Source organism: Panthera pardus, unplaced genomic scaffold (assembly GCF_024362965.1).
Source record: "Panthera pardus isolate Hobbes unplaced genomic scaffold, ASM2436296v1 HiC_scaffold_25, whole genome shotgun sequence".
Taxonomy (NCBI): Eukaryota; Metazoa; Chordata; class Mammalia; order Carnivora; family Felidae; genus Panthera; species Panthera pardus.
The window spans coordinates 89,875,241-89,901,930 of NW_026526821.1; the positions used below are offsets into that span (position 1 = coordinate 89,875,241).

General features: G+C 43.7%; 1 protein-coding gene and 1 pseudogene across 4 annotated transcripts in view; one reads left to right on the forward strand and one right to left on the reverse strand.

Moving 5' to 3' along the window:
• SLC4A5 (solute carrier family 4 member 5) overlaps positions 1–19,072 on the reverse strand; it is a 110,237-nt gene extending 91,165 nt beyond the window's left edge. The window contains exons 1-2 of one of the 4 annotated variants that reach the window (XM_019442266.2): positions 18,784–19,072; positions 3,225–3,406 (exon numbers count right to left, since the gene is read on the reverse strand). In XM_019442266.2, coding sequence (XP_019297811.1) covers positions 3,225–3,264 — 40 coding nt within the window. In that variant the 5' untranslated portion in view covers positions 3,265–3,406; positions 18,784–19,072. Of the gene's footprint in view, positions 1–1,673; positions 1,799–3,224; positions 3,407–14,412; positions 14,484–18,783 lie in introns of those variants that run through there. The other 3 variants (XM_053890841.1, XM_019442281.2, XM_019442274.2) reach the window with 3 other exon arrangements.
• LOC109278627 (adaptin ear-binding coat-associated protein 1-like) lies at positions 17,969–24,458 on the forward strand (annotated as a pseudogene).
• The last annotated feature ends 2,232 nt before the right edge of the window (positions 24,459–26,690 follow it).

Here is a 26,690-nt window from a genome sequence, read left to right on the forward strand (position 1 = left end):
CCCAAAGGCCTTATAATAAACCCTTCTTTTCTCTTCAGCTAGCTTCAGTCCATTTGAGTTATTTACATCCCTAGAATATTAACCAGTACAACCGGCCACTGCAATATGTTGCCAAAGGAATTGTGTTAGTTACACACCAGCCCCTGGCATGTTGCAAATGAAAGAACTTGCAGCAGCAGTTTTTCCTACACCAGCCCCTCCACTGGGTAACATGACTCACTCATCATTATTCTCCCATCCATCTTTAGAGCCTGGGGTGAGTATGGCTTTACAGTGAGGAATCAGACCAAATTCTCTTTCCCACTTTACTGCCCCTGCCACCAGCCTGGAATCCCATATTGGATCCCTGAGAATGCAAACCCTACTGACAAAATCAATGTCCTAAGCCTGCAAGGCTAAGCACCAGAGTGCAACACCAGGAAACAGAAATCAGAGTCCCTCCCCAAGCAGCCTTATCCAGAGCAGCAAGGAGGTGGTGATACAGCCAACCTCATGGGTATGCAATACATTTTGACTATCAAAACTCTGGTAATTGAATCACCTGACATTTAACACTGCCACCTCTCTGAACCCCCTAACCCTGTCCACAGAGGCACATCAATTCAACTCAACAAATCCTCTTTGTTCCAGGTATTTGTTCTAGACACTGAAAACAAACAGAACAAAATAGTTTCTTAGGGAAGAGGGGCAAAATATAGCAATAAATCCTCAAGATTAGACATCCATATCTCGGGGTGGGGGGAACTGATTAGAAAAAGGACTGTGTCACACTTACCAGTCAGTCTTTTGGGAGTTTTTCCTACCATCCCATCTTTTAAACCATTTGACCTAATTATATCTAAGAACAGGGGCCAGTCCAACATCCATATCCAGTGAACTCTTCTGATAGTCCAAAGAATTGCAAAAAAAAGGACCTCCCCGAGGGCTCATCTGAGATTATTTTGTGAACTGAATTGACAAGAATGACACAGGGTCATGCTGGGCTTTAAAAACTAAGCTCAGAAACTAGAGAAAGGCCACCCTCCCAACCCGTAGCTTATTCGTTGCCTCTGGGCCCTGCAGACCTCACCCATGAATGCCCCAGAAGAGGAAGGGAAAATAAGCAAAGTATCCCCAAGCTAACCACTAGCAACAAGACCAGGTACAGTTTCCAAACCAAACAACAGAAATGTGTAATGAAAGAGGCTAGCCATTATTTACTTTCTATCCTGAGAGGTTATATCAACAGATATAATCTATTTTCCCATAGCTTTCTGGGGAAGAAGTGGGTCTCAGGCTTTTTGCTTACTTCATAAAAATTTCAGCCAACCTTGTAAATTTGGCAAAGGCAACAGAAATTTGCATTGCCTAGAAGAAAAAGATTCCCAGTTCCATCAGATGAGAACAACAATGAACTAAGTCACCATGGTGTGAAGAGAGAGTGACTCTTCATGTCATTTTGGTTAATTTGGAGTGAAATCAAGGCACCAGGGTGACTAATACAGTATAATTTTTTAAAGAAAAGGCAAATATACAATGCTCATTTGGATGATTTATTCAGCTTTCATGGTATTCTCTGTCTCAGTGTGTGTGAAGCTCACTCTCAAATACTCTATGTTCATATTATAAAGCATATTTTCCCTTATCTGCATAGTCTTGTCTACTATCTCTGAAACTCCAAGCTGCAAACTTACCTTCACGATCTTAGCACTGGAAACCAGGATCCAAATCTCAGGAAGACCAGAGTCACTTGCTCTGTTGCTGTTAGGTGGCAAGAGGGACGCTCTGTGATTTCCAGGCTGAACAGTATTTGGGGCATTGGAGATTGACTTGTGGGGCTCAGTGGCGGTCAGCCATGTGACCAGGGTGGGGGAAGGGACACTCCTGCAGGGGAAGGGACTGATGCCTGCTTAGCTGACATACCAGGGTCGTGCAGAGTCTAAACAGAGCTGGCCATAATCATAGGCGGACAACTTTGCTCTAAATTTCTTCTTGGATTTTAACTTAGTGATCCTCTTAAGGCAGTGTTGTGTTTCAGTGCTGGTTTTTAAATACTTGTTTATCTCCCTACATGATTTATACACATGTCCTTTTTGGATTCTGTCTCAGAGGGATGTTAGAGCTGGAAGAGACTTTACAGGTGATCTAGCCACCCCCACCCCACCCCCACCCCTGCCCAGGGCCACCCATTGCACAGATCGGTGGCAGCCCTTCCTGGAGCCTGCAGAGGCCTGGGTTTTTATTACATACTGGTTTTGTATTATATACTGGGGGGACCCCGGCTGGCTGGCACCAAATTACAGCTTACTTGAATATCTTCAGCCTTTAGGTCATTAGAGCTTTGAGGACTACTGAGATGCCAGTAATGAATCTTATCACATTGCAGGTGCCTAAATCTGTAGCTATCAGATTAGGGCATGACAAGAAACTGTGGCAGTTTATACTTGTGGTCAAAGAGTTTAAATGTGTGCAGTTATGTTTATGTATCTCTATCACAATCTTCTTAAAACACTCCAAGATGATATTTTTGGAGGGACTGGGGACATCAAAAGCTGAAGAGATATTCGATCTCAAAGACCCCGAAGACATCTCAAGACCACAGCCATGTGAGTAGCCTTCTAGCTCACCTCTGCCTCTCCACCCAAGTGGTCTGTGCTGGCTTCCTGCTAACCAAAAAGGGGATGGTAGTAATGATGGTGGAAATGGTAAAGAGAGAAGTGGTAGGTGGAATGGTAGAATTGGCAGTATGGTAGTTGGGCATGAATGGAGGTGGTGGAGGCGAGGATGGAGGTGATGAGATGCCCATGGAGGTCGTAGAGGGGTAGATGGAGGTGATGAGGGGTAGATGGAGGTGGTGGAGGGAGTGGTGGTGATGGAGAAAGGGGCAAGAAGGCTTCTGAATGATAGAGCAGGAGATTCTTGTTACTGACTATTACGTGGAGGACGCTGGATGAAGCGGACCTGCTGCAATTACAAGCGTGAGACGGTAAGGCCTTGGCATGAGAAGTCTGAAGAACCTCCTTCTGTCCCCAAAGCTGTGTAGTCTTAAGATAATCACCTCACCTCTCTGGGCTCCAGTTTTCTCGAAGCCGAGTTTGCACTTAAGACATGATATCTTGTTAGGGGAACCCCTCCATCTCCCTCTAAGCCCCGTACCCTTCCTTATAAAGTAGTAGCTTCTGTCCTTTCTGAAGTCTTGCTAAGGGTCCTTTTCACTTACCTCTCTGCCTCCTACTCACTCTTACCTAGAGGAGGTGATTGGGAGAATGAATGGGTTTGTGCCATGACTCAGATCCTTCTGAGAACTGCCTGCTTCAGAGCAAGTCCAGGCTGTGCTCCTCTCCTCCTCTCTTCACAGGAAACCTCCAGTGCAGATTCTCACTGTGTAGGTAGGGAGTCTTCCAGTGCTGGGTACACAGGTTTAATTCTGGGGGGAAATTGGGAAGTGTGACTGTGGTTGTACATTCTAAACCAAATTCTCTAATCAGCTTTACTTGTTACAAAGTTATTTTGATTTGTACTTATGTGACTTCTATATCTTATTTCTCATTTGATGCCAAGCATAGAGGGAAAGATTGTAAACAAGTATCATTCTCAAATTCCAGTGCTGATGAACTAATGAAAGAGCCTCCATGGAGTTGATTGGACTAAAGGGTCCCTAAATTTCCTTCAAGCTCTATCATCCTGTGATTCTACAAGCCTGTCTCTGAAGCAGAACAAATATTTGTGAGGCTGGGCGGAAGATTGAGACTCTAGCGGACAGCTCCAATCTCCGCCTCTCTTCCTTTCTGCTTTTCAACCTGATGAAGACCTCTAGTATCCACACATCTTCCTCTTCTCCCCTTCCACCAGCTGTGCATGGCTTCATTTACCCCCACTCTGACCTGGACCCCATGATGAATGACTTCACTCTTACCTCATTGATACCCAAAATCTCTTGTTCCTGTCCTGCCAATCTTTTGGTCTTTGTCAACCCACCTGCTACCCTTCTTCTCCTGCACTGAGCTCTCTTTTATCTCTGGAGAAAGCCTGTCTTCAGGGAGAGAGAACAGAGCCAAGACACAGAGTGGTAGAAGAGTGTGTGTGTGTGTGTGTGTGTGTGTGTGTGTGTGTGTGACAGAGAGAGAGAGAGACAGAGACAGAGAGAGAGAAAGAGACAGAGAGAGACAGAGAGAGAGAGAGAGAGAGAGAGACTAAGGAGACCAAATGGAGAGAGAGAGAGAGAGGACCTAGTCCAGTGGTACCTATAGCCAACTGGACCCCTGCCCTTCCCCATGGTTCAGTTTTGTGAGTGAAAAATGTTGAAAGAAGATCTGCCCATCCCATTTCTCTCCTCTTCCTTACCTCTGGCCTCTGCCAAGAGGACTGGTTTTCCCAGCTGGCATTATGCATTGAGACAAATGCTTGAGGGTTTTCAGTCCTCCCTCACCACCAGAGAGGTAACAGCTGAGACCCATGCATTGGCTTAGGAGAAAGGGAAGAGATTGGACCCAGTGGGTTCTTAGTCAGAGGTGTCCCGTCACCCCTGGGAACATTTGGCAATGTCTGGAGACATTTCTGGTTGTAACATAACACTGGGATGAGAGCTCTACTGGCCTCTAGTGGGTACAGGCAAGGGATGCTGCTAACATCCTACAATGTACAAGACACCTCCACAACAAACAATGAGCTGGCCCAAACTGTCAATAGTGCCAAGGTTGAGAAATCCTGGATTAGACTGTTCAGCCCCCTCTGGTTCTAGAAACCAGGATGCCTGTGACCCAGGCCAAAAGAACACTTCACATGGGCCCACCTCAATCACCAGGATGCTTATGAGGGAGGGAGGAGGGGCAAAGATTCTTAGTAATTTGCAGCTTTTGACCTCTGGGTCTCCCTTTCCTTTAGAAACCCAGCAGACAGGGGTGGTTAATTTAGAGGGAAAGATTCCCTTCCATCTTCTGGCTATATGCCATCTGAACCCCACCTGGGTTTCACATATAGTAGGGTGTAGGCAGGTTTGACATAGGGTGCTGGCATAGGGGGTGAAGTCTCATGAAGGAAAAGCGAGCTTCCTACCCTTGTGTTGGTGGGAGTAAGGAGTTATTTGGGGACCCACAAGAGGCTTTCCACAAGCTGGGCAAGCCTCATGCCAGTATGTGAGATTTTTTCTCTCAGATTGTTTGTGTGAAGCTTTGGTGGGTGGTACAAGACTGGCTGCCCCAGATTCGTGCCCACTTTAGCTGCTTTTGAACTGTATCCAGGGTGAGGAGGGAACATACTGTGGGATGTCAATACTGTAGTCAGGAAGGCAAAAAAAAAAAAAAAAAAAGATGAGAGATAGCTTACAGGGAAGCTGAGAAGCCTGAGGAAGCCAGGCTCAGGTTATACAATGGATGGGTTCTCTCCCTACTTCATCTCCATCTACCTCCAATCACTGCTGTGGCCTTGGCCAGCAACAGCACAGACCTCAGCTCACTCTGCACCAAACACACTGCACATCCTGCTGTTCCTCTAACATCCTAAGCTCATTCCCACCTCAGGACCTTTGCATTTACTGTTTCCCCAACCTTCAGCTCTCTCGTGTATTCAGCTTTCTGGTCAAATGTTATCTACCCAGGAAGGTCCTTCCTGACCAGCCTATCTAAAATACCCCTTTCTTTAACTCTGCCTTATTGGTCCATATGGAATTTCTATCCAAAACCACATTATATGTTTGTTTATTCATTCATTATTGTCTATCCTCTAACATGGCAGGGACTTTGTCTTGTTCACTGAGGCATCCCTGACACCCATAATAGCTTATAGATGGTTGGTTCGAATCCTGGCTCCACAAACTATGGGATGTTGAGCAAGTTGCCTATCTTTTTTTCCCTTCAATTTCCTCAACTGAAAAATGGAAATATTAATTGTATCTACCCCAGTGGTTGTTATGAGAACTGACTGAATATATATATATATATATATATATATATATATATATATATATAAAATCTTAGGTCAGTGTCTGGCCCACAGAACACACTTAGTATCAACCAGTAATAATTAGCACATTCCCAGGAAGTTCACAATATGCCTATTCTGAGGAGGTGGGGAGTGGTATTCCTGGCCATTTGCAGGAACGGAGCAGTCATTGTTACTTCCCTGGGAACCAAAATCCCTCTGCAGGCCAGGAACCTCTGCATCTGCTCTCTGCTGCCCTCTGAAGGCTCTGGGTGAAGGCTGGCCAAAGAGGACTGTTAGGGACTCCACAGATGACTTACTCACCATAGAAAAATGAGCAATCCCTTTTCTTAAGCAAGCCACACTCCCAAGGTGGCAAGCTTGGCCCTTGACAAAGCTGCCGTGGGAGCCATCATTTGACAAACTCAGTTAGGAATCACTGAGGCCACAGAGGAAAGGCAGGTACCTGGGAATTCATCCCTCAGACTCCAGGAGAGACCCAGAGCAAAACCACTTCTCCCTTCCCCCAGGCTGTACTTCTGGAGACAGAGGACAGTGATCTGTCAGCCAACCTAAGCCCCCATGGAAAGCCGTTCCTCAGCCTGTGCCTCATTCCCTGTCGGACTGTGTGTCACCATGTGGGTCAAGTGGCCTTCAGGTTGTCAGCCTAAAATGAGAGGGAAAGCCACTCCTCTCAGGGCCCCTGGGGGGTGATTCATTAACAAGAATCTGGGCACACCCATACTGTCTGATGGAAAGATTTCATTTTCAATAGTGACAAAACTCCTAAAACATCTAGAAATAAACTTGCCTAGAAATGCATGTCTTATAGGAGAATGCATGATAAAATTTTGCTAAGAAACATAAAATAAGGTAACATATTTCAGAATGGGAAAGCCGAATAGAGCAAACATGTTAAATATTCATAAATTTATATACATTTAAAAAAAATGTTTATTTCTTTTGAGAGAGGGAGTGAATGCAAGCAAGGGAGGGGCAGAGAGAGAGAGAGAGAGAGAGAGAGAATCCTAGGCAGGTTCCATGCTGTCAGTGCAGAGCCTGATGTGAGACTCAATCTCATGAACCGAACTGTGAAATTATGACCTGAGCCAAAATCAGAAGTCAGACCCTTAACCAACTGAGCCACCCAGGCGCTCCAAATTTATATATCTTTTAAATACAATTCCAATGGCATTTTGGATGAAAACAACCAAAAAATCATGGTTAAAACATTAGCTTAGAATTTATTAAGCTTTTACTATGTGCCAGGATTTGGGCTGAGAACTTTACAAAATTACCTCAGTTAATCCTCCAATAACCCTATGTGATCATTACTGTTTATGAAAGAAAGGGTTGGGCAGTGGTTAACAGCAGGAGATCACATGACTTTGGGCAGGATAGTTATAACCCTGAGATTTGGTTTTCTCATCTGTAAAATGGGAATAACAGTATGTATCTCATGAATTTAGGCTTAGGATCAAATGAGGTAATTTGGAACAGCACCTGTCAAGTGCTAAGCATTTAATTAACATGAACTACTGTTACCCTCATTTACAGATAAGGAAATTTAAGCTCTGAGAGGATAAAGTAATTTGTCTGAGTTTACACAGCCGGTAAATGGCTAAACTGGCCTGGGGGACGGGCTTAGGACTAGATGGGACAAGGACAGATGACATCAATTGTAGGGGCCTAAGTAGTTCCCTCAGAGTCCAGCACCCCACCCCATTCCAACCCCAAAAGGGAAACTGGAACCAACAGAAATTTAAGTGTCAGCACCTTTTTTTAAATGGGGGCTCAAGATATATGCGAAGAATGTTAGAAAATAAACTGTGTCTAATACACTTCAGTTTAGGGGCTGAAACTGATATTACAAAGGATAGATTTGGAGAAATGTGCTATTAAAAATGTTTTCAATTTGGAGGAGAATCTTGGGCAGTGGACAAAGCCAGCAATGTATTCATTTGTTGGACTCAGCACATTCATCTCTGCCCTGAAATTAAATGTGATTGTCCTTAAAACTAGGGTTGAAACTTGCATCCCAATTTGCCTTGGACAGTCACCATCTGCCCACTTGTCTTGGCTTCACTGTTAGTAGTGCCCCCTTTTCATTCTCAAAAAGGATTCCGGTTTGGGCAATCAGTTACGTGGTTACTCTGTTAAGATTTTAAAATTCAAGCAATCCTGTGGATGAGCAACTGTCAGCTAGGTGATGTGAAACAGAAAAGACTTCCAGGCTGGGGGGACTAGAGGCCAGTGGGCAATAAAGTGAAGCTCCAGAGGGGCAGAGAATCTCGCCTGGATGCGAATGGAAGGGGCAGATGATGCCTCACAAGAGGAGTCTTGGTGAGGTTGTAGGTCAGGTACTGTGTGGAGTTAAGAGGACACTGGTGGGATTGGAGTGGATGTTGGAACTTAGTATTTCAGACACGAAACAGCTCAGGGTAACAGCATGGCCCACGTTATGTCCATAGGAGGAGACAAGAAATAGAACCCAGATTGCATTTAGGGATAGGAACTGGGCAGCTAGTAAAAGACTTGTAAGGAGGGTTGTCTACTCTATACCATTTTACTCCTATTAAATTTTGAACCTTGTGATTATATTATATTATAATATTGTGATTATAATATATTCTTGTGATTATATAATAATCATTGTGATTATATAATATAATCTTGTGATTACATTATATTATAATATTGTGATTATACCTATTCAGAAAAATATAGAGGGAAATGGAAATTTTAAGGAACCCAGGCTACCTTGCCCACAGATTCTTCTAGATAAACTGTGGAATCACTTGTCAAGATTTTTTTAAGTCTATTTACTTAGACAGAGAGAGAAAGAGAGGGAGAAGAGAGGGAGAATCCCAAGAAGGCTCTGCACTGACAGCACAGAGTCTGATGTGGGGCTCAAACTCATGAATTAACTGTGAGATCATGACCTGAGCCAAAGTCCAGTGCTTAACTGACTGAACCACCCAAGTGGCTCCATTTTGTCAAGTTTTTAAAACCTCATTTGTAAAACAAGTGGTCTTTAAACATTTGAAAGGATGCTCAACCTTATTTTTTAAAAAAGAAGCAAACTAGAGTGGCAGTCACAGTGAAATACCATTTTTTTACCTTTCCGATCTGCAAATATTAAAAGGTTTCACAACTGCAATAGTGGAAGGAGATGGGCCCTCTTCCACACAATGGCTGGTGATTCTGCAGTTAGGCACAGGCTCTCTGAAGCCACTTTGGCAATATTTATAAAACTTTAAAATGTACATACCTTTGGGTAGCAGCAACTCTTTGTCTAGAAATTTATCTTACGGATATAGTCTCACCAGTGGGTAAAGACATATGTGTACTTTGGAGCAGTTACCCACCTTTCTGCATTTATGTCAGAGGATTACCATGGGGATTAAATGATATAATATATGGAAAGGATTTTAAAGAGGGCCTGGTACATAGTAAATGCTCAGTAAATTCTGGCTGTTATTATTACAGCATTGTTTGTGGCAGCAAAGCACTGGAAACAACCTAAATATACATCAATAGGAGACTGATTTAAAAAAAAAAAGTTTTGTACATGGAAAACCACGAAGCTTTTAAATAGAGTGCATACTAATGGAGCACCTGGGTGGCTCAGTTGATTAAGGGTCAGACTCTTGATTTTGACTCAGGTCATGATCTCACAGTTGTGAGATTGAGCCCCATGTCGAGCCCTGCATCAAGCCCCACTTTGTGTGCGCTGCCTGCTTAAGATTCTCTCTCTATCCCTCTGCCCCTCTCCCTTCGTTGTGTGCGCTCTCTCTCTCTTAAAAAAATACAGTGAATACTCTTTAAACATTGCTATGAAATGATCTTTTAGAAATATTATTGTTAGGTGGGGGGAATAAAGCAAGGTTTAGAAGGGTGCTTATGGTTTACCACCATTTTTGTGTGGGGCAGGCATGCCTATGGCTGCAAAAGTCTCTCCAGGGAAGAATTCACAAGAACCTGGGTTCAGTGAAGATTCCTGGGAGCAGAACCGGGAGGCAGGTGCTCAGGGGCCACTGTACAACCACTTGTACCTTTTATATTGTCCACCATAGGGATGTATTTTCTATTAAAAAACAAATAAATTCCATTTCTGGATAAAGAGTTGAAAGCAGGGACTCAAACAGGTGCTAGTACTCTACTCTAACATTCATTACTCACAATAGGCAAAAGGTGGAAACAACCCAAATGTTCATCTATAGATGAATAGAAAAATAAAATGTGGCATATCCATACAATATAATATTATTTAGCCTTTAAAAGGAAGGAGGGGTGCCTGGCTGGCTTAGTTGGTGGAGCATGTGACTCTTGATCTCAGGGTTATAAGTTCGTGCCTCATGTTGGGTGTTGAAATTATGTAAAAATAAAATCTTCAAAAAAATTTTTAAAAATAAAAGGAAGGAAATTCTGACACATGCTACAACATGGCTGAAACTTGAGAACATTTTGCTAAGTGAAATAAGCCAGACATAAAAAGATAAATACTGTATGATTACACCTATATGAGGTACCTAGAACAGCCAAATTCACAGAGACAGAAAGCAGAATAGTAGATCTGGGGCTGGGGAAACAGGGATTGGGGAGTCACTGTGTAATGGGTATAGAGTTTCAGTTAGGGAAAATGAAAAAGTTCTTGATTCAGATGGTGGTGATGGTGATTTTACAATAATGTGAATATACTTTAAGCTATTAAATGTGTATACTCAAAAATGGTTAAAATGGTAATTTTATGTTATATATACTTTACCACAAAAAAATTAAATAGTTTTAATATAATTTTAAATAAAATATAATTTTAAACACTTTTTACATTTTTAAATTTTTTTTTTAACATTTATTTTTGAGACAGAGAGAGACAGAGCATGAACGGGGGAAGGGCAGAGAGAGAGGGATACAGAATCAGAAGCAGGCTCCAGGCTCTGAGCCATCAGCCCAGAGCCCGACGCGGGGCTCGAACTCACGGACCGCGAGATCGTGACCTGAGCGGAAGTCAGACGCTTAACCGACCGAGCCACCCAGGTGCCCCTTAAACACTTTTTAAAAATAGTCCCTTTTTAGGGGTACCCGGGTGGCTCAGTAGTCGGTTAAGCATCTGACTTTGGCTCAGGTCATGATCTCATGGTTCATGGGTTTGAGCCCCACATCATGCTCTCTGCTGTCAGCACAGAGCCTGCTTCACATCTTCTGTCCCCCCTCTCTCTCTGCCCTTCCCTGGCTCGTGCTCTCTCTCACTCTCTCTCAAAAATAAACAAACACTAAAAAATTAAATAGTCCTTTTTTTACTTTGATTAGAGTTCTGTTAGATATAGAAATGGATTAGAAGGTGTTGTACTGTATGGGCCACCACAAAGAATAAGCCCTATCTGGAAAATGACCCAGGTCTCCAAACCCTGTCTTTCACCATGCCAGGTGAACCTGCCATGCTGACTGGCTTCTGGGGGATCCCTGATACAGAGTGGAGGTGAAAGGCTGAAGTAGGATCAGGGGAAGAGGGCAACTTCATCCAAGATAGGGAAGAGACAGGAAGGGAAGAGATGAAGGGCAAGAGCAGAAGAAGAGGTAATTCCCACCTGACCACACAGACTTTCTCCATGAGGAAGGAGGTGAGAGGCAGGAGTATGTAGCTTGTGGGTGGATTTTGAGGTTAGTAGAAAGGTTGACCTTCAAGGGGTCAGACCAGGGATGTGTAAAAGAATTGCCACATCCCCGCTGAGGACCCTGGGGAGGCTGGATATCAGACATGAGTAGAGAGAATTTTCTTACTCCTCTCATCTTTTCTCCCTCCCTGGGAAACAACCCTCAAGCATTTGCAGACCCTCATAGTTAAATAAGTGAGGAAAGTAGAAACCAGGACTTTCCATCCAGACCACCAACCACTATAAGCTTCTCTTCTTCAGCAGCACCAGGTTGGGATGGGAAGAGGCCTCGGTATGTATGTGTATATGTATGTATTTATTTTTAATATATTTATTGTCAAATTGGTTTCCAAAAACACCCAGTGCTCATCCCAACAAGCGCCCTCCTCAATGCCCATCACCCACTCTCCCCTCGCCCCCACCCCCATCAACCCTCAGTTTGTTCTCAGTATCCAAGAGTCTCTTATGGTTTCCCTCCCTCCCTCTCTGTAATTCTTTTTTTCCCTTCCCCTCCCCCATGGTCTTCTGTTAAGCTTCTCAAGATCCACATATGAGTGAAAACATATGGTATCTTTCTCTGACTGACTTATTTCACTTAGCATTACCCTCCAGTTCCATCCACATTGCTGCAAATGGAGGCCTCAGTTTTGAATTGAGATTGAAGTGTGGATTATCATTGGGATCAACATTATAATTTCTGAAATGAGACTGAGACCAAGTGTGACCAGAACAATCATGTGACTTGTCTAAATTTCATCCAGGGGCAGAGCAAGATCTAGCCACCCAGAATAAATTAAAGGAGCAATAAGAGGTAAAAACTAGGTTACTTTCTGATTTTACCCCATGAGACATGCTTATTTAAGGGAACAGTTACACAATGTTATCTTCAACTGTTACTTAACATGCATAGATCTTGCATCTCCCACTAGATCATAAGCTCTCAGAGGGCAGGGCCCCTGTGCTATTTATCCTTATATTGCCACCACAACCCAGCAAAGTGCCTTGTGTGTACACAGTAGGCACTGAAATGGCTGTTGACTGCACTGCTGACCAAGAGGGATTATTCCCAGTGAGTCCACACCAGGCCATTAGTGTACTTACACCAAGCCTGGCACAGAGCAGGTGAATAACAAGTCCTGGCTGAGTTGAACTGACTCTTCTTAAAGACAGAGCCTGTGTTCAAGGAATTCTGATATAAAATGATGTTGCGGGTTACCCAGACTTAGAGTAAAAGGCACAGAGATGAAGTCGGTGTGGATGATCATGTTCTGTTTCTCTGTTCAGGCTGCTCTTGTTCTGAATTAAGGAGAAGGCTAAGACACAAGAGGAAGGTGTGATCAGACCCAACGCATGCCCTGTGATACCATGAGTGAACAATGCAAGTGCCCCATTAGGCCTGGAACTGAGCTGAACTCATTTTTGAGTAAGGAATCCTAAAGGGCTCCTGTCTTCAAGATTATATAAAATGATCCAAGTTATGTACTTCTGAGATAATAAATTAGCTGAAGAAGCACAGAGCCCAACTCTTTAAATAAGGAAGTAGTAGATCTCAAGTAGCTCAAGAAACAAAATTTTCTACAGATGAAGGTTATGAAAAGGAAACCAAAGACCAGCTGATTCTGGTTTGGGGATGGTAACATTGGAGAATACACTCTGCCATCCATTTCATGTGACCACCTCACTCATCCTGAGTTATCTCTTTTGTTGGCATGGCCTCCATCAATGGTCACAGAGCAGGGAGGTAAAAGAGAAGATATTTGAGTATCTCCATTAAGAGGTCTAAGTGCCTGATTACTGCCTCCCTGAGATGAACCTGGCTGAAGGGAGGATGGTCAGGCATTCAGTCAAGCAACAGCCAGTTACAGAACACCCTCAGTGGATGGGGAAAGATGGCTCTCCTCAGACTGAGCAACCCAAAATAAGCTAGGGAGTTTAGGGGAAGAAAGAGCATAGTTGGTGGGGTTTTTAGGATGTTCCTGAGAACATTCCTCAGCTCATTAACTCACAGCTCAGTCCCAAATCCCAGTAGAATAAAAATACCCTTTCTCAGGGACAGAAGCCCACAAAGCTAAGGGCTCAAGATTTCTAAGTTAGGATTTCATCAAGGGCTGGGTGACCCTTTCTTGGATACACATGGATCCCCAGGAGTCCTGCAAGACTGCACAGTCTGTTACATCTAGGAAGACAGATGAGGACCGGCTCCCTGGTTTCTCATTTATCACCTGCCTCTGATTCCCTAGAGCCCAAGAAGCAGATCCTTGGCAAAGGATGCCTCCTTCGGGTGGGAACGCTTAGTTGATGTGGGGATTTTTATACAAGTCTCATGTTTCCTGGACTCTTAGGAACCTCCAAGAAGATGCTGAAAATAACTCTTATTGAATTGGAAGAAGCTTGAAGTAAACACAGGATCAACCATTGTGACTTCCATGGCTGAAAAGCATGGATTTGAGAAGGGTAGTTGGAGCTCCATGCAAAGGATATGACTAGATCTAGATCTCAGCCCCTCAGTGCAGGTCTGACCTCACACAGATGCACACACGCATGGACACTCCCCTCTCCAAAGGTGGGGACAGGGAAACACAGAATAGCAGCACTACCACAGGACAACCTGGTCATTATCTGACTTGTCTTTCGCTATGTTGAAATAGTTAAAAATTAACTTGAACATCAGGCTGTTCCTTATCTTTGCTCTCTAAATATTGCACAGGCCTTTAGCAAAAAGCAGCAAAATTCTCACTTGACCTTCTGTGGGCTTGGAGATTCCTGCCTATTCTACTGGGTTCATTCATTCACGTCCCAAAAACAGAACCTACAGTCAAGCTGGTAACTCCATATATTTAAAATCCACTCTACTCACCCAGGTGCACTGGCCTGTTGCTCTGGGGCCCTTGAATCCAATCCTTTAGGGTTGGCCTTGCAGTTGGAACCCACCCACCTCTCCTTCTTTCTGCCTCTGCTACTAACATAGTCCCTCCTCTATTGCCTCACAAGCTAACTATTTTAGAACAAAAGTCTTTGTCTATTCACAGACACTGTAAAAGTAACACTCATTTTAAGTTTTTTAATCTAATGTCTGTGTTTTCTGTAATTCTTATTGGTTTATCTAATCAGCGTGTCCTAGGGAGGTTTATTGTTGACAGTTTAGCTTGCCCAAGCACAATGAGCCTGCTCAGGCATTTACCCCAAGAGAATCAGCTCCTCTAAAAGAGATAATCCTCTGGGAAAATGGCAGATCTTTTGCCTCTTCTCTTCAGAGGCCTGAAGCTAAGGAGAACGTTCCATATCCCACAGCCCCTCCAGCTCTGCAAACCACAATTCCTGACTCTTCAGAGAAAGATATGAACAAGAGAAATGAAGAAGGCATTTGAGCAAATCAAACCTTACAAGAAAAAGGTGTACTTTGTGATTTTCTGTTTTGTGCTGATTTTTGCCCTCATTTTAAGTAGGAAAGATATACTGAGGGAGCAATCGGTGGGAAGAGGACAAGACAGTGAGTGGGAAGTGAGGGAAAAGAAGCGGTAGTGGGGGCATGCACATGGTGTGGGAGAGGGACACAGTGTTGGAGTGAGGGCACATGGTGTTGAGGGGTGGACACACAGGGTTGGGGGGTATGGGGACACAGTGTTGGGGGATGTGGGCACACAGGGTTGGAGGTGGGCACACAGTGTTGGGGGGATGCAGGCACACAAGGTTGGGGTGTGTATACAGGGTTCAGGGTGTGGACACACAGGGTTGGGCGGGTGTGCACACAAGGTTGGGGGTGGGCACACAGGGTTGGGAGTGTGGACACAGAGGATTGGGGGCGTGTATACAGGGTCGAGGGGTGTGAACACAGGGTTGGGGGTGTGTACACATGGTTGGGGTGTGGGCACGCAGGGTTCAGATACAGACACAGCAGGTTGGGGGTGTGGGCATCCAGGGTTGGGGGTGTGAACACAGGGCTTGGGCGTGTGTACACAGGGTTGTTGGGTGTGGGCACACAGCAATGGGGATGTGGGCATACAGTATTGGGGGGGTGTAGGCACACAGAGTTGGTGGTTTGTGTACACATGGTTGGGGTGCAGGCACACAGGGTTGGTGGGTGTGTACACAAGGTTGGGGGTGCAGGCACATAGTGTTGGGGGTATACACAGGGTTGGGGTGCTGGCACACAGGGTTGGGGGTGGGCACACAGGGTCGGGGGGTGTGAGCATATGGTATTGGGGTGTGTACACAGAGTTAGGGTGTGGGCACACAGCGTTGGGGGCGTGTACACAGGGTTGGGGGTGTGGGCACACAGGGTTGGGGGTGGGCACACAGGGTCAGGGGGTGTGGGCACACAGGGTCGGGGGGGGTGTGAACATATGGTATCGGGGTGTGTACACAGGGTTAGGGTGTGGGCACAGGGTTGGGCAGTGAGCACACAGCATTAGGGGGTGTGTGTACATAGGGTTGGGGTGTAGACACCCAGGGGTGGGGGGTATGAGCACACAGGGTTGGGGGGTATGGGCACACAGTGTGGGGGGTGAATACAGGGTTGTGGTGTGGGCACACAGGGTTGGGCAGTGAGCACACAGTGTTGGGGGTGTGGGTTGGGGGTGTGTGTACACAGGATTGGGGTATGAGTACACAGGGTTGGGATGTGGGCACATAGGGTTGGGTGTGGGTACATAGGGTGGGGGTGTGGGTACACAGGGTTTGGGTGGGTTAGCACACAGGAGGGGCGAGGAAGAGGAGCATGCTGAAATCTCCAGTGCTTAGGCATCTCTAGACACCAAGTGTTGGGCCTGGTGACACATACACCTTCCCTTATTTAACTCTCAATAGTCCTGCCAGGTAAGGATTTTCATCCCCAGATGAAATCTTGCAGATATGGAAACTGAGCCTCAGAGAGTGTAATAGTAGCCCATGGAATCATAGATATAGGAGGAAGAGCCGGGGTTGGAAGCTCCATTAAAAAATGAACTCCACCCCTCTTCTTACTCAGGCCCTATTGTAGATTTACTGAAGGTCTTCAGACCCATATTTCAGGGTTTACCTTCTCTTTCAGATAGGAATTTTATCTTCTGGTATAAAGTCCTCCCTCTATTCCCAGCTCACTGAGGTTTCCCCCAATGGAAAAGCCACACATGTAGCAGACATATGGGCATATGTTTTGGAGACCATGTCTGAGCCATAATATTAACCCTACATCCTAGTTTCTTTCCACAATCCATGGAATCAAAGACTAGCAAGACTAGGATAACATATTCAGCTTGTTTTGTCTGACACTTTCCTGGTTTTAGCTCTGAAAGGACAACAAGCCAGGGGACCCCTCCATCTTGGGGCCATCAGGATACCCTGGCCCAGAAGGTACGGTCTCCAGCCTTATGGAGTCTCTAGCACATCAGAAATTAGACAAAAGCACAAGCAGAAAAGTGCAAGGCCCCATAAAAAAAAGCACAAAGGGAAGGAGGGTTTCAGTAAGAAAAAAATCATATGTGTTTGGAGGACTGACTCATTTCACAAATGATCGTTGCTTGTCTCGGAGGGCCCAGGCCCTAGCTTAGGCCCTGTGTGTTAAAGAAACACTTCATGGAGAAAATGGCCTCAGAAGGACAGTGAGGGGAAAGGGTAGGGGTGGGATTTGGAACAGCAGAACAAGGGTGTATATGAGGCAGAGGGAAGAAGCTGTAAAAATAAAGACCTAACTGGTAGAAGAATGCAGTTTCCCTCGTACACAGTAAGTTTGGGGAGGAAAAGGTTTGGGCCATTCTAGGGAGAGACATAAATATCAGCAAATGTGTCTGAGCTCAAAGGAATGGGAAATGGGACTTTGTGCAAGAATGGAGTGATCGGACTCAGAGTGGATGGTAGCAGAGGGGCTAAGGCCCGTTGGGCTGTTACCACCAAGCATTCTACTGAAACCCTTTGGTTTCCACCCACCCAGGTTTTGTTTAAATCATTTGGATATTTAGTTCAGATATTTTAGTTTTTGTTTTTCACTTCATGCAGGAATTAGAGGGTGAGGTTCACCCTGGGTTAGTGAGGGGACAGGAAGGTATGGGCAGATAGCTTTCCCTCCAGGATGCACAAAGGGGACAGGTTTGCAGGCTGAGGATCCTTCCAGATAAAAGAAATGGGGAGGGAACTGCCCTGGCAGCAGAGTGCTGTCCTGCTTGTATCCAGTGTCCACCGAGAGTTCCCTGGAGCACTTGACTGTTCCTCTGTCCAGCTCTAATGCCACCTTCGCTGTCAACCAATGCACATTCTTATTTACATTTTTTTGGCTTAAAACAAAAAAACGTTATTCCAAGAGTTCTTATTTACTTTGAGAGCCTTTCTGCCTTGTTGTAGAAAAACAGCCGTTCGATTGCTGTGTGTGAACAAAGGGACAGGCAGGGTGGACTGTGGGGCACACGCCCAAAGTGTCCCCACTGCCACTGGCTGCCACGATGCCCACTGTCTCAGAGCTGCAGGGTTTCCTACTCTACCTAATTCTCAGGTGACTCCCTCTTTTCTCCATGTTAGGAGGCAGATTCCTCAGCAAATGTGATGCAAGCATAGTTAATTGGTAGAACCCAGTTTATATCCAGAACTCTAATAGCAATGGCTACTGAGAAATAAGGTTTGGGGCTTTCCAATCTGTGCAATTAGGAGGGTGAAAAGGAGGGGCGCCTGAGTGGCTCAGTCAGTTAAACATCCTACTTGATTTTGGCTTAGGTCATGATCTCACGGTTGGTGAGATAGAGCCCCAAGACAGGCTCTGTGCTGACAGCACAGGGCCTGCTTGGGATTCTCTCTTTCCCTTTCTCTCTGCCCCTCCCCTGCTTGCTCTCTTTCTCTGTCTCTCTCAAAATAAATATAAACGTGAGAAAAAAATTAAATAAATAAAAAGGAGGGCAAAAGGGATCTTAAGAGAGCCTATCCAAGAATGTACCACAAGGTTTCTAAGTCTTTACCAACTGGTAAAGCTATATTTGGTCTTCCAATTGACTATGATGTGTTTGTGCCATAAAATAGAATGCAAGGTAAGGGAGGTGTGAGTGAGAGGCATCCCCTCCCCTAACTGTGCCCAAGCCTGGGTCATTCAGCCACGGCTAGGAAGCTGACTCTGCAAGAACATGGCAGTCTCTCATGAACCACACGAACAGAGTGGGGCTGGAGGACTTTCCTGCCAAAGGGACAGGTGCTGGGTGTCAGATCCCAAAGAATCTACTGTATAGGAGTCCTCCTTACCCACGGTTTCACTTTCTGCAGTTTCAATTACCTGCAGTCATCCGTGGTCCAGAAGCAGGTGATCCTCCTTTATCAGCAGGTCAGAAGTAGCCTAACGGTATGTCACAGTGCCTACGTCATTCACTCCACTTCATCTCATCACGTGGGCCTGTTATCATCTCACAGCATCACAAGAAGAAGCATGAGTACCATACCATAAGCTATTTTGAGAGAGAGAAAGACCACATTCATATGACTTTCTTTATAGTATATTACTATAGTTGTCTTATTTTATTATTGTTGTTATTAATATCCTACTGTGCTTAATTGATAAATTAAACTTTATCATAGGTATGTTATATATAGGAAAAAACAGTATATACAGGGCCTGGTACTATCTGCAGTTCAGGCCTCCACTGGGGGTCTTGGAATATGTACCCCATGGGTAAGGGATAACTACTTGTTTTCCAGCACTGCTTTGGAATTTTTTCCCTTTTCTTTCCTTTCTTTCATTGAAAAAAAAAGTAATTTCAGATGAACTTAGGGAGGGAAGAGAAGTAAATGTAAGAGTTCAGTTCATCTCGAACTAGAGTTTTTGATTCCTACTGAGATTGACTTTTTTGCAGCTAATATGAAACAATTGGAGTTTTTGTGAATTGCTATTCATAGTTATGCTTATATCAGTGTGTTTCTCTTTTTTCTTATTTATGCATAAGAATTATTTATCATCTATTGTAAATATTTTTCTGTATTTGTCATTTGTTATTCAATTTTGTCAGCGACCTTTCCTTCTTTTCCAGGAGGTCCAGTGCACGTGTGTGCGTGCATGTTTTAATGAGGTCAAATTTATCCATATTTTCCTTTAAGGTTTTAGTTTTGTTGCCAGTCTCAGAAACACTTTAACCACCACCAGGTTTATGTACACCTATACTTCCGTCTAGTTCTAAAAGCCGTCTGACTTGAATTTAGTATATGGTGTAAGACGAGGATTTAACTTTATGATTGTTCCCCTGTGTTACATCACCATTTGTCAAATTATGTATCCTCTATCCACTAGTTTGAAATGCTGCTTTTATCACATCCCAAATGTTCCGTGTGCTGAGTCTGTGCTCAGCCAACCATCCTGACAGCACGTTATACACGCAGTTACCTTTTGCTACCATCTGCTCTGCCCTCAAACCACTCTGCTCTACATTTTGTTCCTATCATGTCACAAACATTTCCCTGGCAAAACTCATCATCAGACTCCTAATAGCCGAAGTCTGTGGATGCTTTTCAAGGCTTTTCTTGACGGGCCTCTCTGTTACCTTCGACATTGTTGAAAATTCCTTCCTTCCTGAAGTCCCTCGTTTCGAAGTGGTTTTGTTTGCCTGTTTGTTTTGGTATATTTTGGGACTTCTGATCATTAGGTATCTGCATCTTCATCTTTGCTAAATAATGACACAGTGTTTTCCAGAAGGAATGTGGTATGCATACCCCCACCAGCAGTGTGCAATGGCCTAATGGGATTATTCAAGGACAAGCATTGGTAGAGCTGGTATGGTCCAGATCTCTTGTCCCATGGCATTTGCTCAGTTCCCCCTTTGCACATTCACCCCACAAATCTCTGTCTTGTGAACTTGAGTCCTGCTGCTGGCCTAAGCCAGCCCCATGACCATCCCCACTCTCCCCACAACACAAACCAACTGTCAGCTTTAAAGGGTCACCTTCCTAAAACCGCATTTTTGCATTTTGTTCTCTGTTCCCAAATCACCAGAGGATTTCCAGGGCAGTCAAATGAAGTCTGAGCTCCTTGGATTGGCACCCAAGGCCTTCCCTTGCCAAACTTCCTTGTTCTTCCTAACACTTATTTTCCCCCACTCTCTACAGGGGAGCACTTGAATCCAAGCAAGGAGATCCATCCTGATCTGGGATTGTAAACCAGGACAGCCACTCTGCAAGAACAATGTGGAGATAGTTAATAAGGATGAAAATACACATACCAAATTAATGAAGTTTTGGGGTGATAGGGGGGTTCATGGGGTCTGTAGCCAACAGCCAAGAAAGAATTCTTGAAGATGTCTTTGGTGCAAAAATGGTGATTTTATTAAGGCATGGGGACAGACCCATGGGCAGAAAGGGCTGCACTGGGGGTGTGATGGGTAACTCATTATATACCCTCAGGTTGGGAGGGGGTGAGGGATGAAGTCTCTAAGGTATTTTGAGAACAAGATTTCCAGGACCTTGAGGGGCTAGCTGTTGCCAGGGAAACACCACTTATTACTGTTTAATAAAACCTCAGTCATGAGACCCTTCATATGCATATCAGGAGGCTATAAGCTTGGAGTATGATTGCCAGCATATATTTTGGGGCAGTTGAGATAAAGGAAGTAGATTTACAGGATCCCTGAGGTTGGGATAATGTAAAGCTAAGATTCTCTTTTGCCCCTAGCAAAGTGTCATCCTGAGGTAGCTGAGCTCCTAGAGGGAGGTCACTCTGCAGGTTTCAAGGACCTGTCAGTGGGCTGTAGGCAGTAAAGAAATTCAATTTTTCATTTGCCTTAGTTTCCCACATTACCATGGCAAGCACTTAAACCCCTTTGCTTTGTTCTTGGGTAGCCAGGAGTGTCCGAGCAATATCACACATATTTTCCTGGGGTGGGGGGTGCTGTTAGCCTGTATTTTGCCCTCCGCTTGCCCTACACTCCCTCATCAAAATGACTAAGCAATTTCACTTTTGTACATGTGTACCAGGCCAAGTAAACAAGGATATTTACATCACGTAGTTTATAGGTGCTCAAACTTGGAATCAACCCAGATGTCCATCAAAAGTAGAACGGATAAGTAAGTTCCAGCCTCTGCACCCCTCGTCATTCTATATCCCCACTGACCTAGTGTCAGGGGGGATGTTTCTTTTTCAGAAAACATGTCTTCATTTAAAACAGGAGCCCGGGGCGCCTGGGTGGCGCAGTCGGTTAAGCGTCCGACTTCAGCCAGGTCACGATCTCACGGTCCATGAGTTCGAGCCCCGCGTCAGGCTCTGGGCTGATGGCTCGGAGCCTGGAGCCTGTTTCCGATTCTGTGTCTCCCTCTCTCTCTGCCCCTCCCCCGTTCATGCTATGTCTCTCTCTGTCCCAAAAATAAATAAAAAACGTTGAAAAAAAAAAAATTTAAAACAGGAGCCCAAGGGCACTTGGGTGACTCAGTCAGTTGAGTGTCCAACTTTGGCTCAGGTCATAATCCCACATTCATGAGTTTGAGCCCTGCATCTGGCTCACTGATGTCATCGTACAGCCTGCTTCAAATCCTCTGTCCCCCTTTCTCTCTGCCCCTACCCCACTCAGGTTCTCTCAAAACTACATAAAAAAAAAAAAAAAAAGACAGGAGTCCAACTACCTACTTTATAAAATAGTTAGGATTTTTTCCCACTGAAAAGTGAATTTCCTATATCATTGTGTAAATATATAGGAAAACTCTAACAAGTTGTGGTCAACTACTTGTGTTTTATCATTGTGTTAAGCGTCTAAGTGCTCTTTTTCTTTTTTAATCCATTTTAAAAAGTTAATGTACAGTAAAATCCATTCTCTTCTGGCAGTCAGTTCCATGAGTGTTAACAAATATTTACAGCATTTTTTTTTAACAAAGGAGTGTCCATATGGGTCTAAAGTAATTTATCTTAGATTTTGTCCACTGAGACTTTGGAAAACAAAGTTTGATTTCACAATTTGGTAGGCAAGCTGTATTTACTCCACAAGTTCACAAAACTTGAATTTCACCTTTGGTCCTTGCTCAATTGTTTGCATAGGTTCTCACTGTCTTCTAGAACAGCCAGTCCTGGGCTAGCTCTTTCCATTAAGATTAGAAGGGAAAACAGGCCTGGCTTTCAACTCTCTACAGAAACTTGACAAGCCATTGCTGCAGGTGAAGGACCCAGCCAAGGGTCTTCTAAACCAGGTGTTCTCAGCTGCTAAGTACCTAGGTGACCTAAGACTCCAGGAGAGGGTCTTCCATATCTGAGCTACCTTGTCATCTAGAAAGTGTCAAGATTTGATAACCTAGTGAACACTTGTCCTCTCACTTCTCCAAGAAAGGCAGGGAAACTTGGAACCTCAGTAGTCATACAGTTTTCACAGTACATTAAATCAACTAAGCTGTTTAACCATAAGTCTACCATTCCATTTGTTTTGATATGATGCAAAAAAAAAAAGTTTTTAAATTTTTCATTGATTGAAATCTAGAAATACCTGCATGGCATCCCATCAAGAGACCAACTACTACCTCACCAATATTTTACCCCTCCCTACCCCAGTTGTTTTGACATTGTTTCTTCAACTGATGACTTCAAAAATGGGATGCTAAGCCTCCCAAGGCCATGGGATGCTGGCTTTGATGGCCAGCCCCTCTGGTGGGGTAGGAATTAACATATCTTACAAGTTTCCAGGTGGTGCTGGTGCTGGTGGCCAGAGAATCATACTTTGAGAATCACAGCTGTGATTTATAGGAAAAGCTAACAATTTACAGGAAATGTGAAAGGCAGAGGATCCTATTAACACCATGAGAATGTATTTTAAATTCAGACTCTGAGAAATAGTTCCTTTGACAAATAAATTATATGGAAAAATCAAGTAATAAAGAACCTAGAGAGGCACCTGGGTGGCTCAGTCAGTTGAGCATCTGACTCTTGATTTCAGCTCAGGTCATGATCTCACGGTTTTGTGGGTTGGAGCCCGGTGTCAGGCTCTGCACTCACAGTGTGGAGCCTGCTTGAGATTCCCTCTCTCCCTCTCTCCCTCTCTCCCTCTCTCTCTCTCTGTCTCTCTCTCTCTGCCCCTCCCCTGCTCACACTCTGTCTCTCTCAAAATAAATAAACAAACTTAAAAAAAAAAAAAGAAATTAAGAACCTAGAGATTAAAAGAGATTTAACAGGCATGGAGAGCAGGGCCAATATAGCAGCAAGGTGGAAATACAAGACTTGACCTGTGTATGAAGCTAGATGTCAACATCTACCAGACTTTGCCCAGGGCCTCCTACAGCAGGTACAGGCTGGAATTTGGGCCAGCCTGCTTAGACTGGGCACCTCCAAATCATTTCAAAATGAAAGGTTGCCTATCAACTCAAGTATAAAATATCACAGGAGCTCCTTGCTTGGGCACCAACAGAAAACAATATCTTACCATTGATGAGGAGGTAGGGGCAGATTCCAGCTTCTACTGTGTTCCGGGACTACACTGGGCATAGTGCTTTCATTGACATTTACTTCATAGATCAGGGTGATGCCTTTGACTTTAACATCCTTCTGCAAAATCACCTCAAGTAGGTAAAGCAAGTATCTAAGATGTCCAAAGAATCTCAAGAACTAGACATTCATCCCAAATTGGATCTGGGCTTCAAGGAAGGACAGATCACCAAGTTGAGTAATAGTAACATTGCAACCAAGAGATGATATGTTTCTAAGCCCAGGACTACTAAACTTAGGCACTGGGAGTTTAAGTTTACTCCTAGCCCCACCTGGAGGCAAAGTCACTATTTCCCTCTCCATCCTCAGAGGTTGCCACGAGCAGTCATGTTGCCCCCACCACCCATTCCAAATCTAACCATGGAGGCAGTGACATAGATATCTTAGGCTTCTCCCATTCTTGTCATAACACCAGCTCCAGTCTCTGAGAAATGACTTGGGGAGACTTTGGCACTGCTTCCAGCTCTGTTCCAAACCTGGCACCACAGCCATCCAACTAAGTCCAGGACTGAATAGCCTTGGCAGAACACCAAGAACAGACTTGAAGAATAAAAATGACCTTGAGAAGATAGGATAGAAAACCCCGTGTTTGATGAAGAAAATGGCGGAGGTACAGAGAAGACTTTTTCTAAAGAATTGCAATATATAATGCATTTGTTTGGTGGATGATCAGAATACTTTTTTTTAATGTTTATTTATTTCTGAGAGAGAGAGAATCCCAAGCAGGTTCCACACTGTCAGTGTCAAGACCCATACAGTGCTCCATCTCACAAACTGTGAGATCACGACCAGAGCCAAAGTCAAGAGTCAGACACTCAACCAACTGAGCCACCCAGGTACCCTGGATGATCGGAATACTTACACTAAGACAGTGCATATTCTTGAAGACATTGCCATAGAGTTCATTCTGAAACGACGCACAAGGGAATGTCAAATGAAAGACAAGGTAAGTACAAGTTGAGGATTCATCTTTTTGATATGAAAGGACCCAGGGAAGTTTGCTAAGGTTACTCGTGATTACTGTGAATGAAAATTTGAAACGAGCCGGAAAATAATTTGACGAAGCCTACTATGGATCTCGACACTTTTTGTGATTTATGAAGCTTCAGTATCTTGTGTGGAAACCATATATAATAACTGAATATTTTCTACAGTAAGGTCCATGTAATTGAAAGATGGAGAAACACAAAATTTTCATGTCTTCAATTTTAGAGTGATATTTGAGATTTTAATTGCCTGCTTTGATAATACCATATTTGAATTACTCATTGGGTTTTAATGACCACACAAAAGTTAAATTATCTTGCAAACCACACAGTTCCTTCTGACTTTTGACTATCTAAATGATGAAGTAGTACTTATATTAGATGACTTTGTGCCATTGTAAGCTATACTATAGCTATTTATTTTTATTTTTTAAGTGATTTATTTTTGATAGAGGAAGCAAGAGCAGGGGAGGGACAGAGAGTGAGGGGGACAGAGGACCTGAAGCAGGCTCTGTGCTGACAGCAGAGACCCCACTTGGGGCTCAAACTCACAAACCTTGAGATCATGACCTGAGCTGAAATCAGACACTTAACTGACTGAGCCCCTACTATAACTATTTAATGTTATCATATATTATATATAAATATGTAACTATTTAACCAGCTGCCCCTACTATAGCTATTTAATATGTGAAATCTAAATGTCACCTTTACCCTGTGATACCTGAACCCAAGTTCCTAGACAACAGTAATCTAACAGATTATTAAGGATACTAAATGGTTTAATCACTATAATGTACACCTGCAACTAATATCTAACTGGGATTTAAATAAAAAATTTAACAAAAGATAGTAAACTGGTTTGTGTTTCTCTTAAGTAGATGATATGGGAATATAGTCTTTTGTACTACTGTTTATCTGCCTTAAAAGATAATTTTCTTCAGGGACACCTGGGTGGCTCAGTTGGTTGAGCATCTAATGCACTGGGTGTGGAGCCTGCTTGGGATTCTCTCTCCCCCTCCCTGACTCACACACATGCTCGCTCTCTCACTCTCTCTCTCTCTCTCTCTCTCAAAATAAATAAACTTTAAAAAAAAAAAAAGATAATTGCCTTCCATGTCCTTTTCTTTAGATAGCAAGTGATTTGGGGGAGAAACTAAATTTCACGTGAATGCTTGTGTTGGAAGGCTTTTTTGACTTAAAAGCTCTGGGGCTTAGACAATAATATTTGTCAAGTTGTAGAACTCATTTTCCTGGATCAGATTAAAGCTTCTAAAATACATGTTTTTAGCAGTAGTTGGAATGGAATTGCTTAAAACGCTGATGCCAGAATAAGCATTTGGGGTAGTGTTTTATTAACATATTTGTTAGCACTTGTTGATTGTGAAAATGTGTACTCGATTAAAATCAAATATGGTTTATGGAAACCACTTCCTCAACTTCCTGTAGTTCAGGATATACATATTTTGTGTGTGTTTAGGTATTAAATTATTATTACACTCAAAATAAGGATTGAAATTACATTTAAAGAGATCAGTGAATATCACTATTTATGAAATTGAGCATTTTGTGCATTTATAAACAGTATAAATCAATAATTGGGAAATTCTACTTTCTTAACCTATTAATACTAGGAATAAAATATGAAAAATTAAACAAACAAAAAAAGGACTCACGACTCTGGGGACACAAATCTTTAAATTGGAAACCCTTCTCTGTCCCAGAACTAAAACTAGTGGACAGTCTTTTTCTTAACTT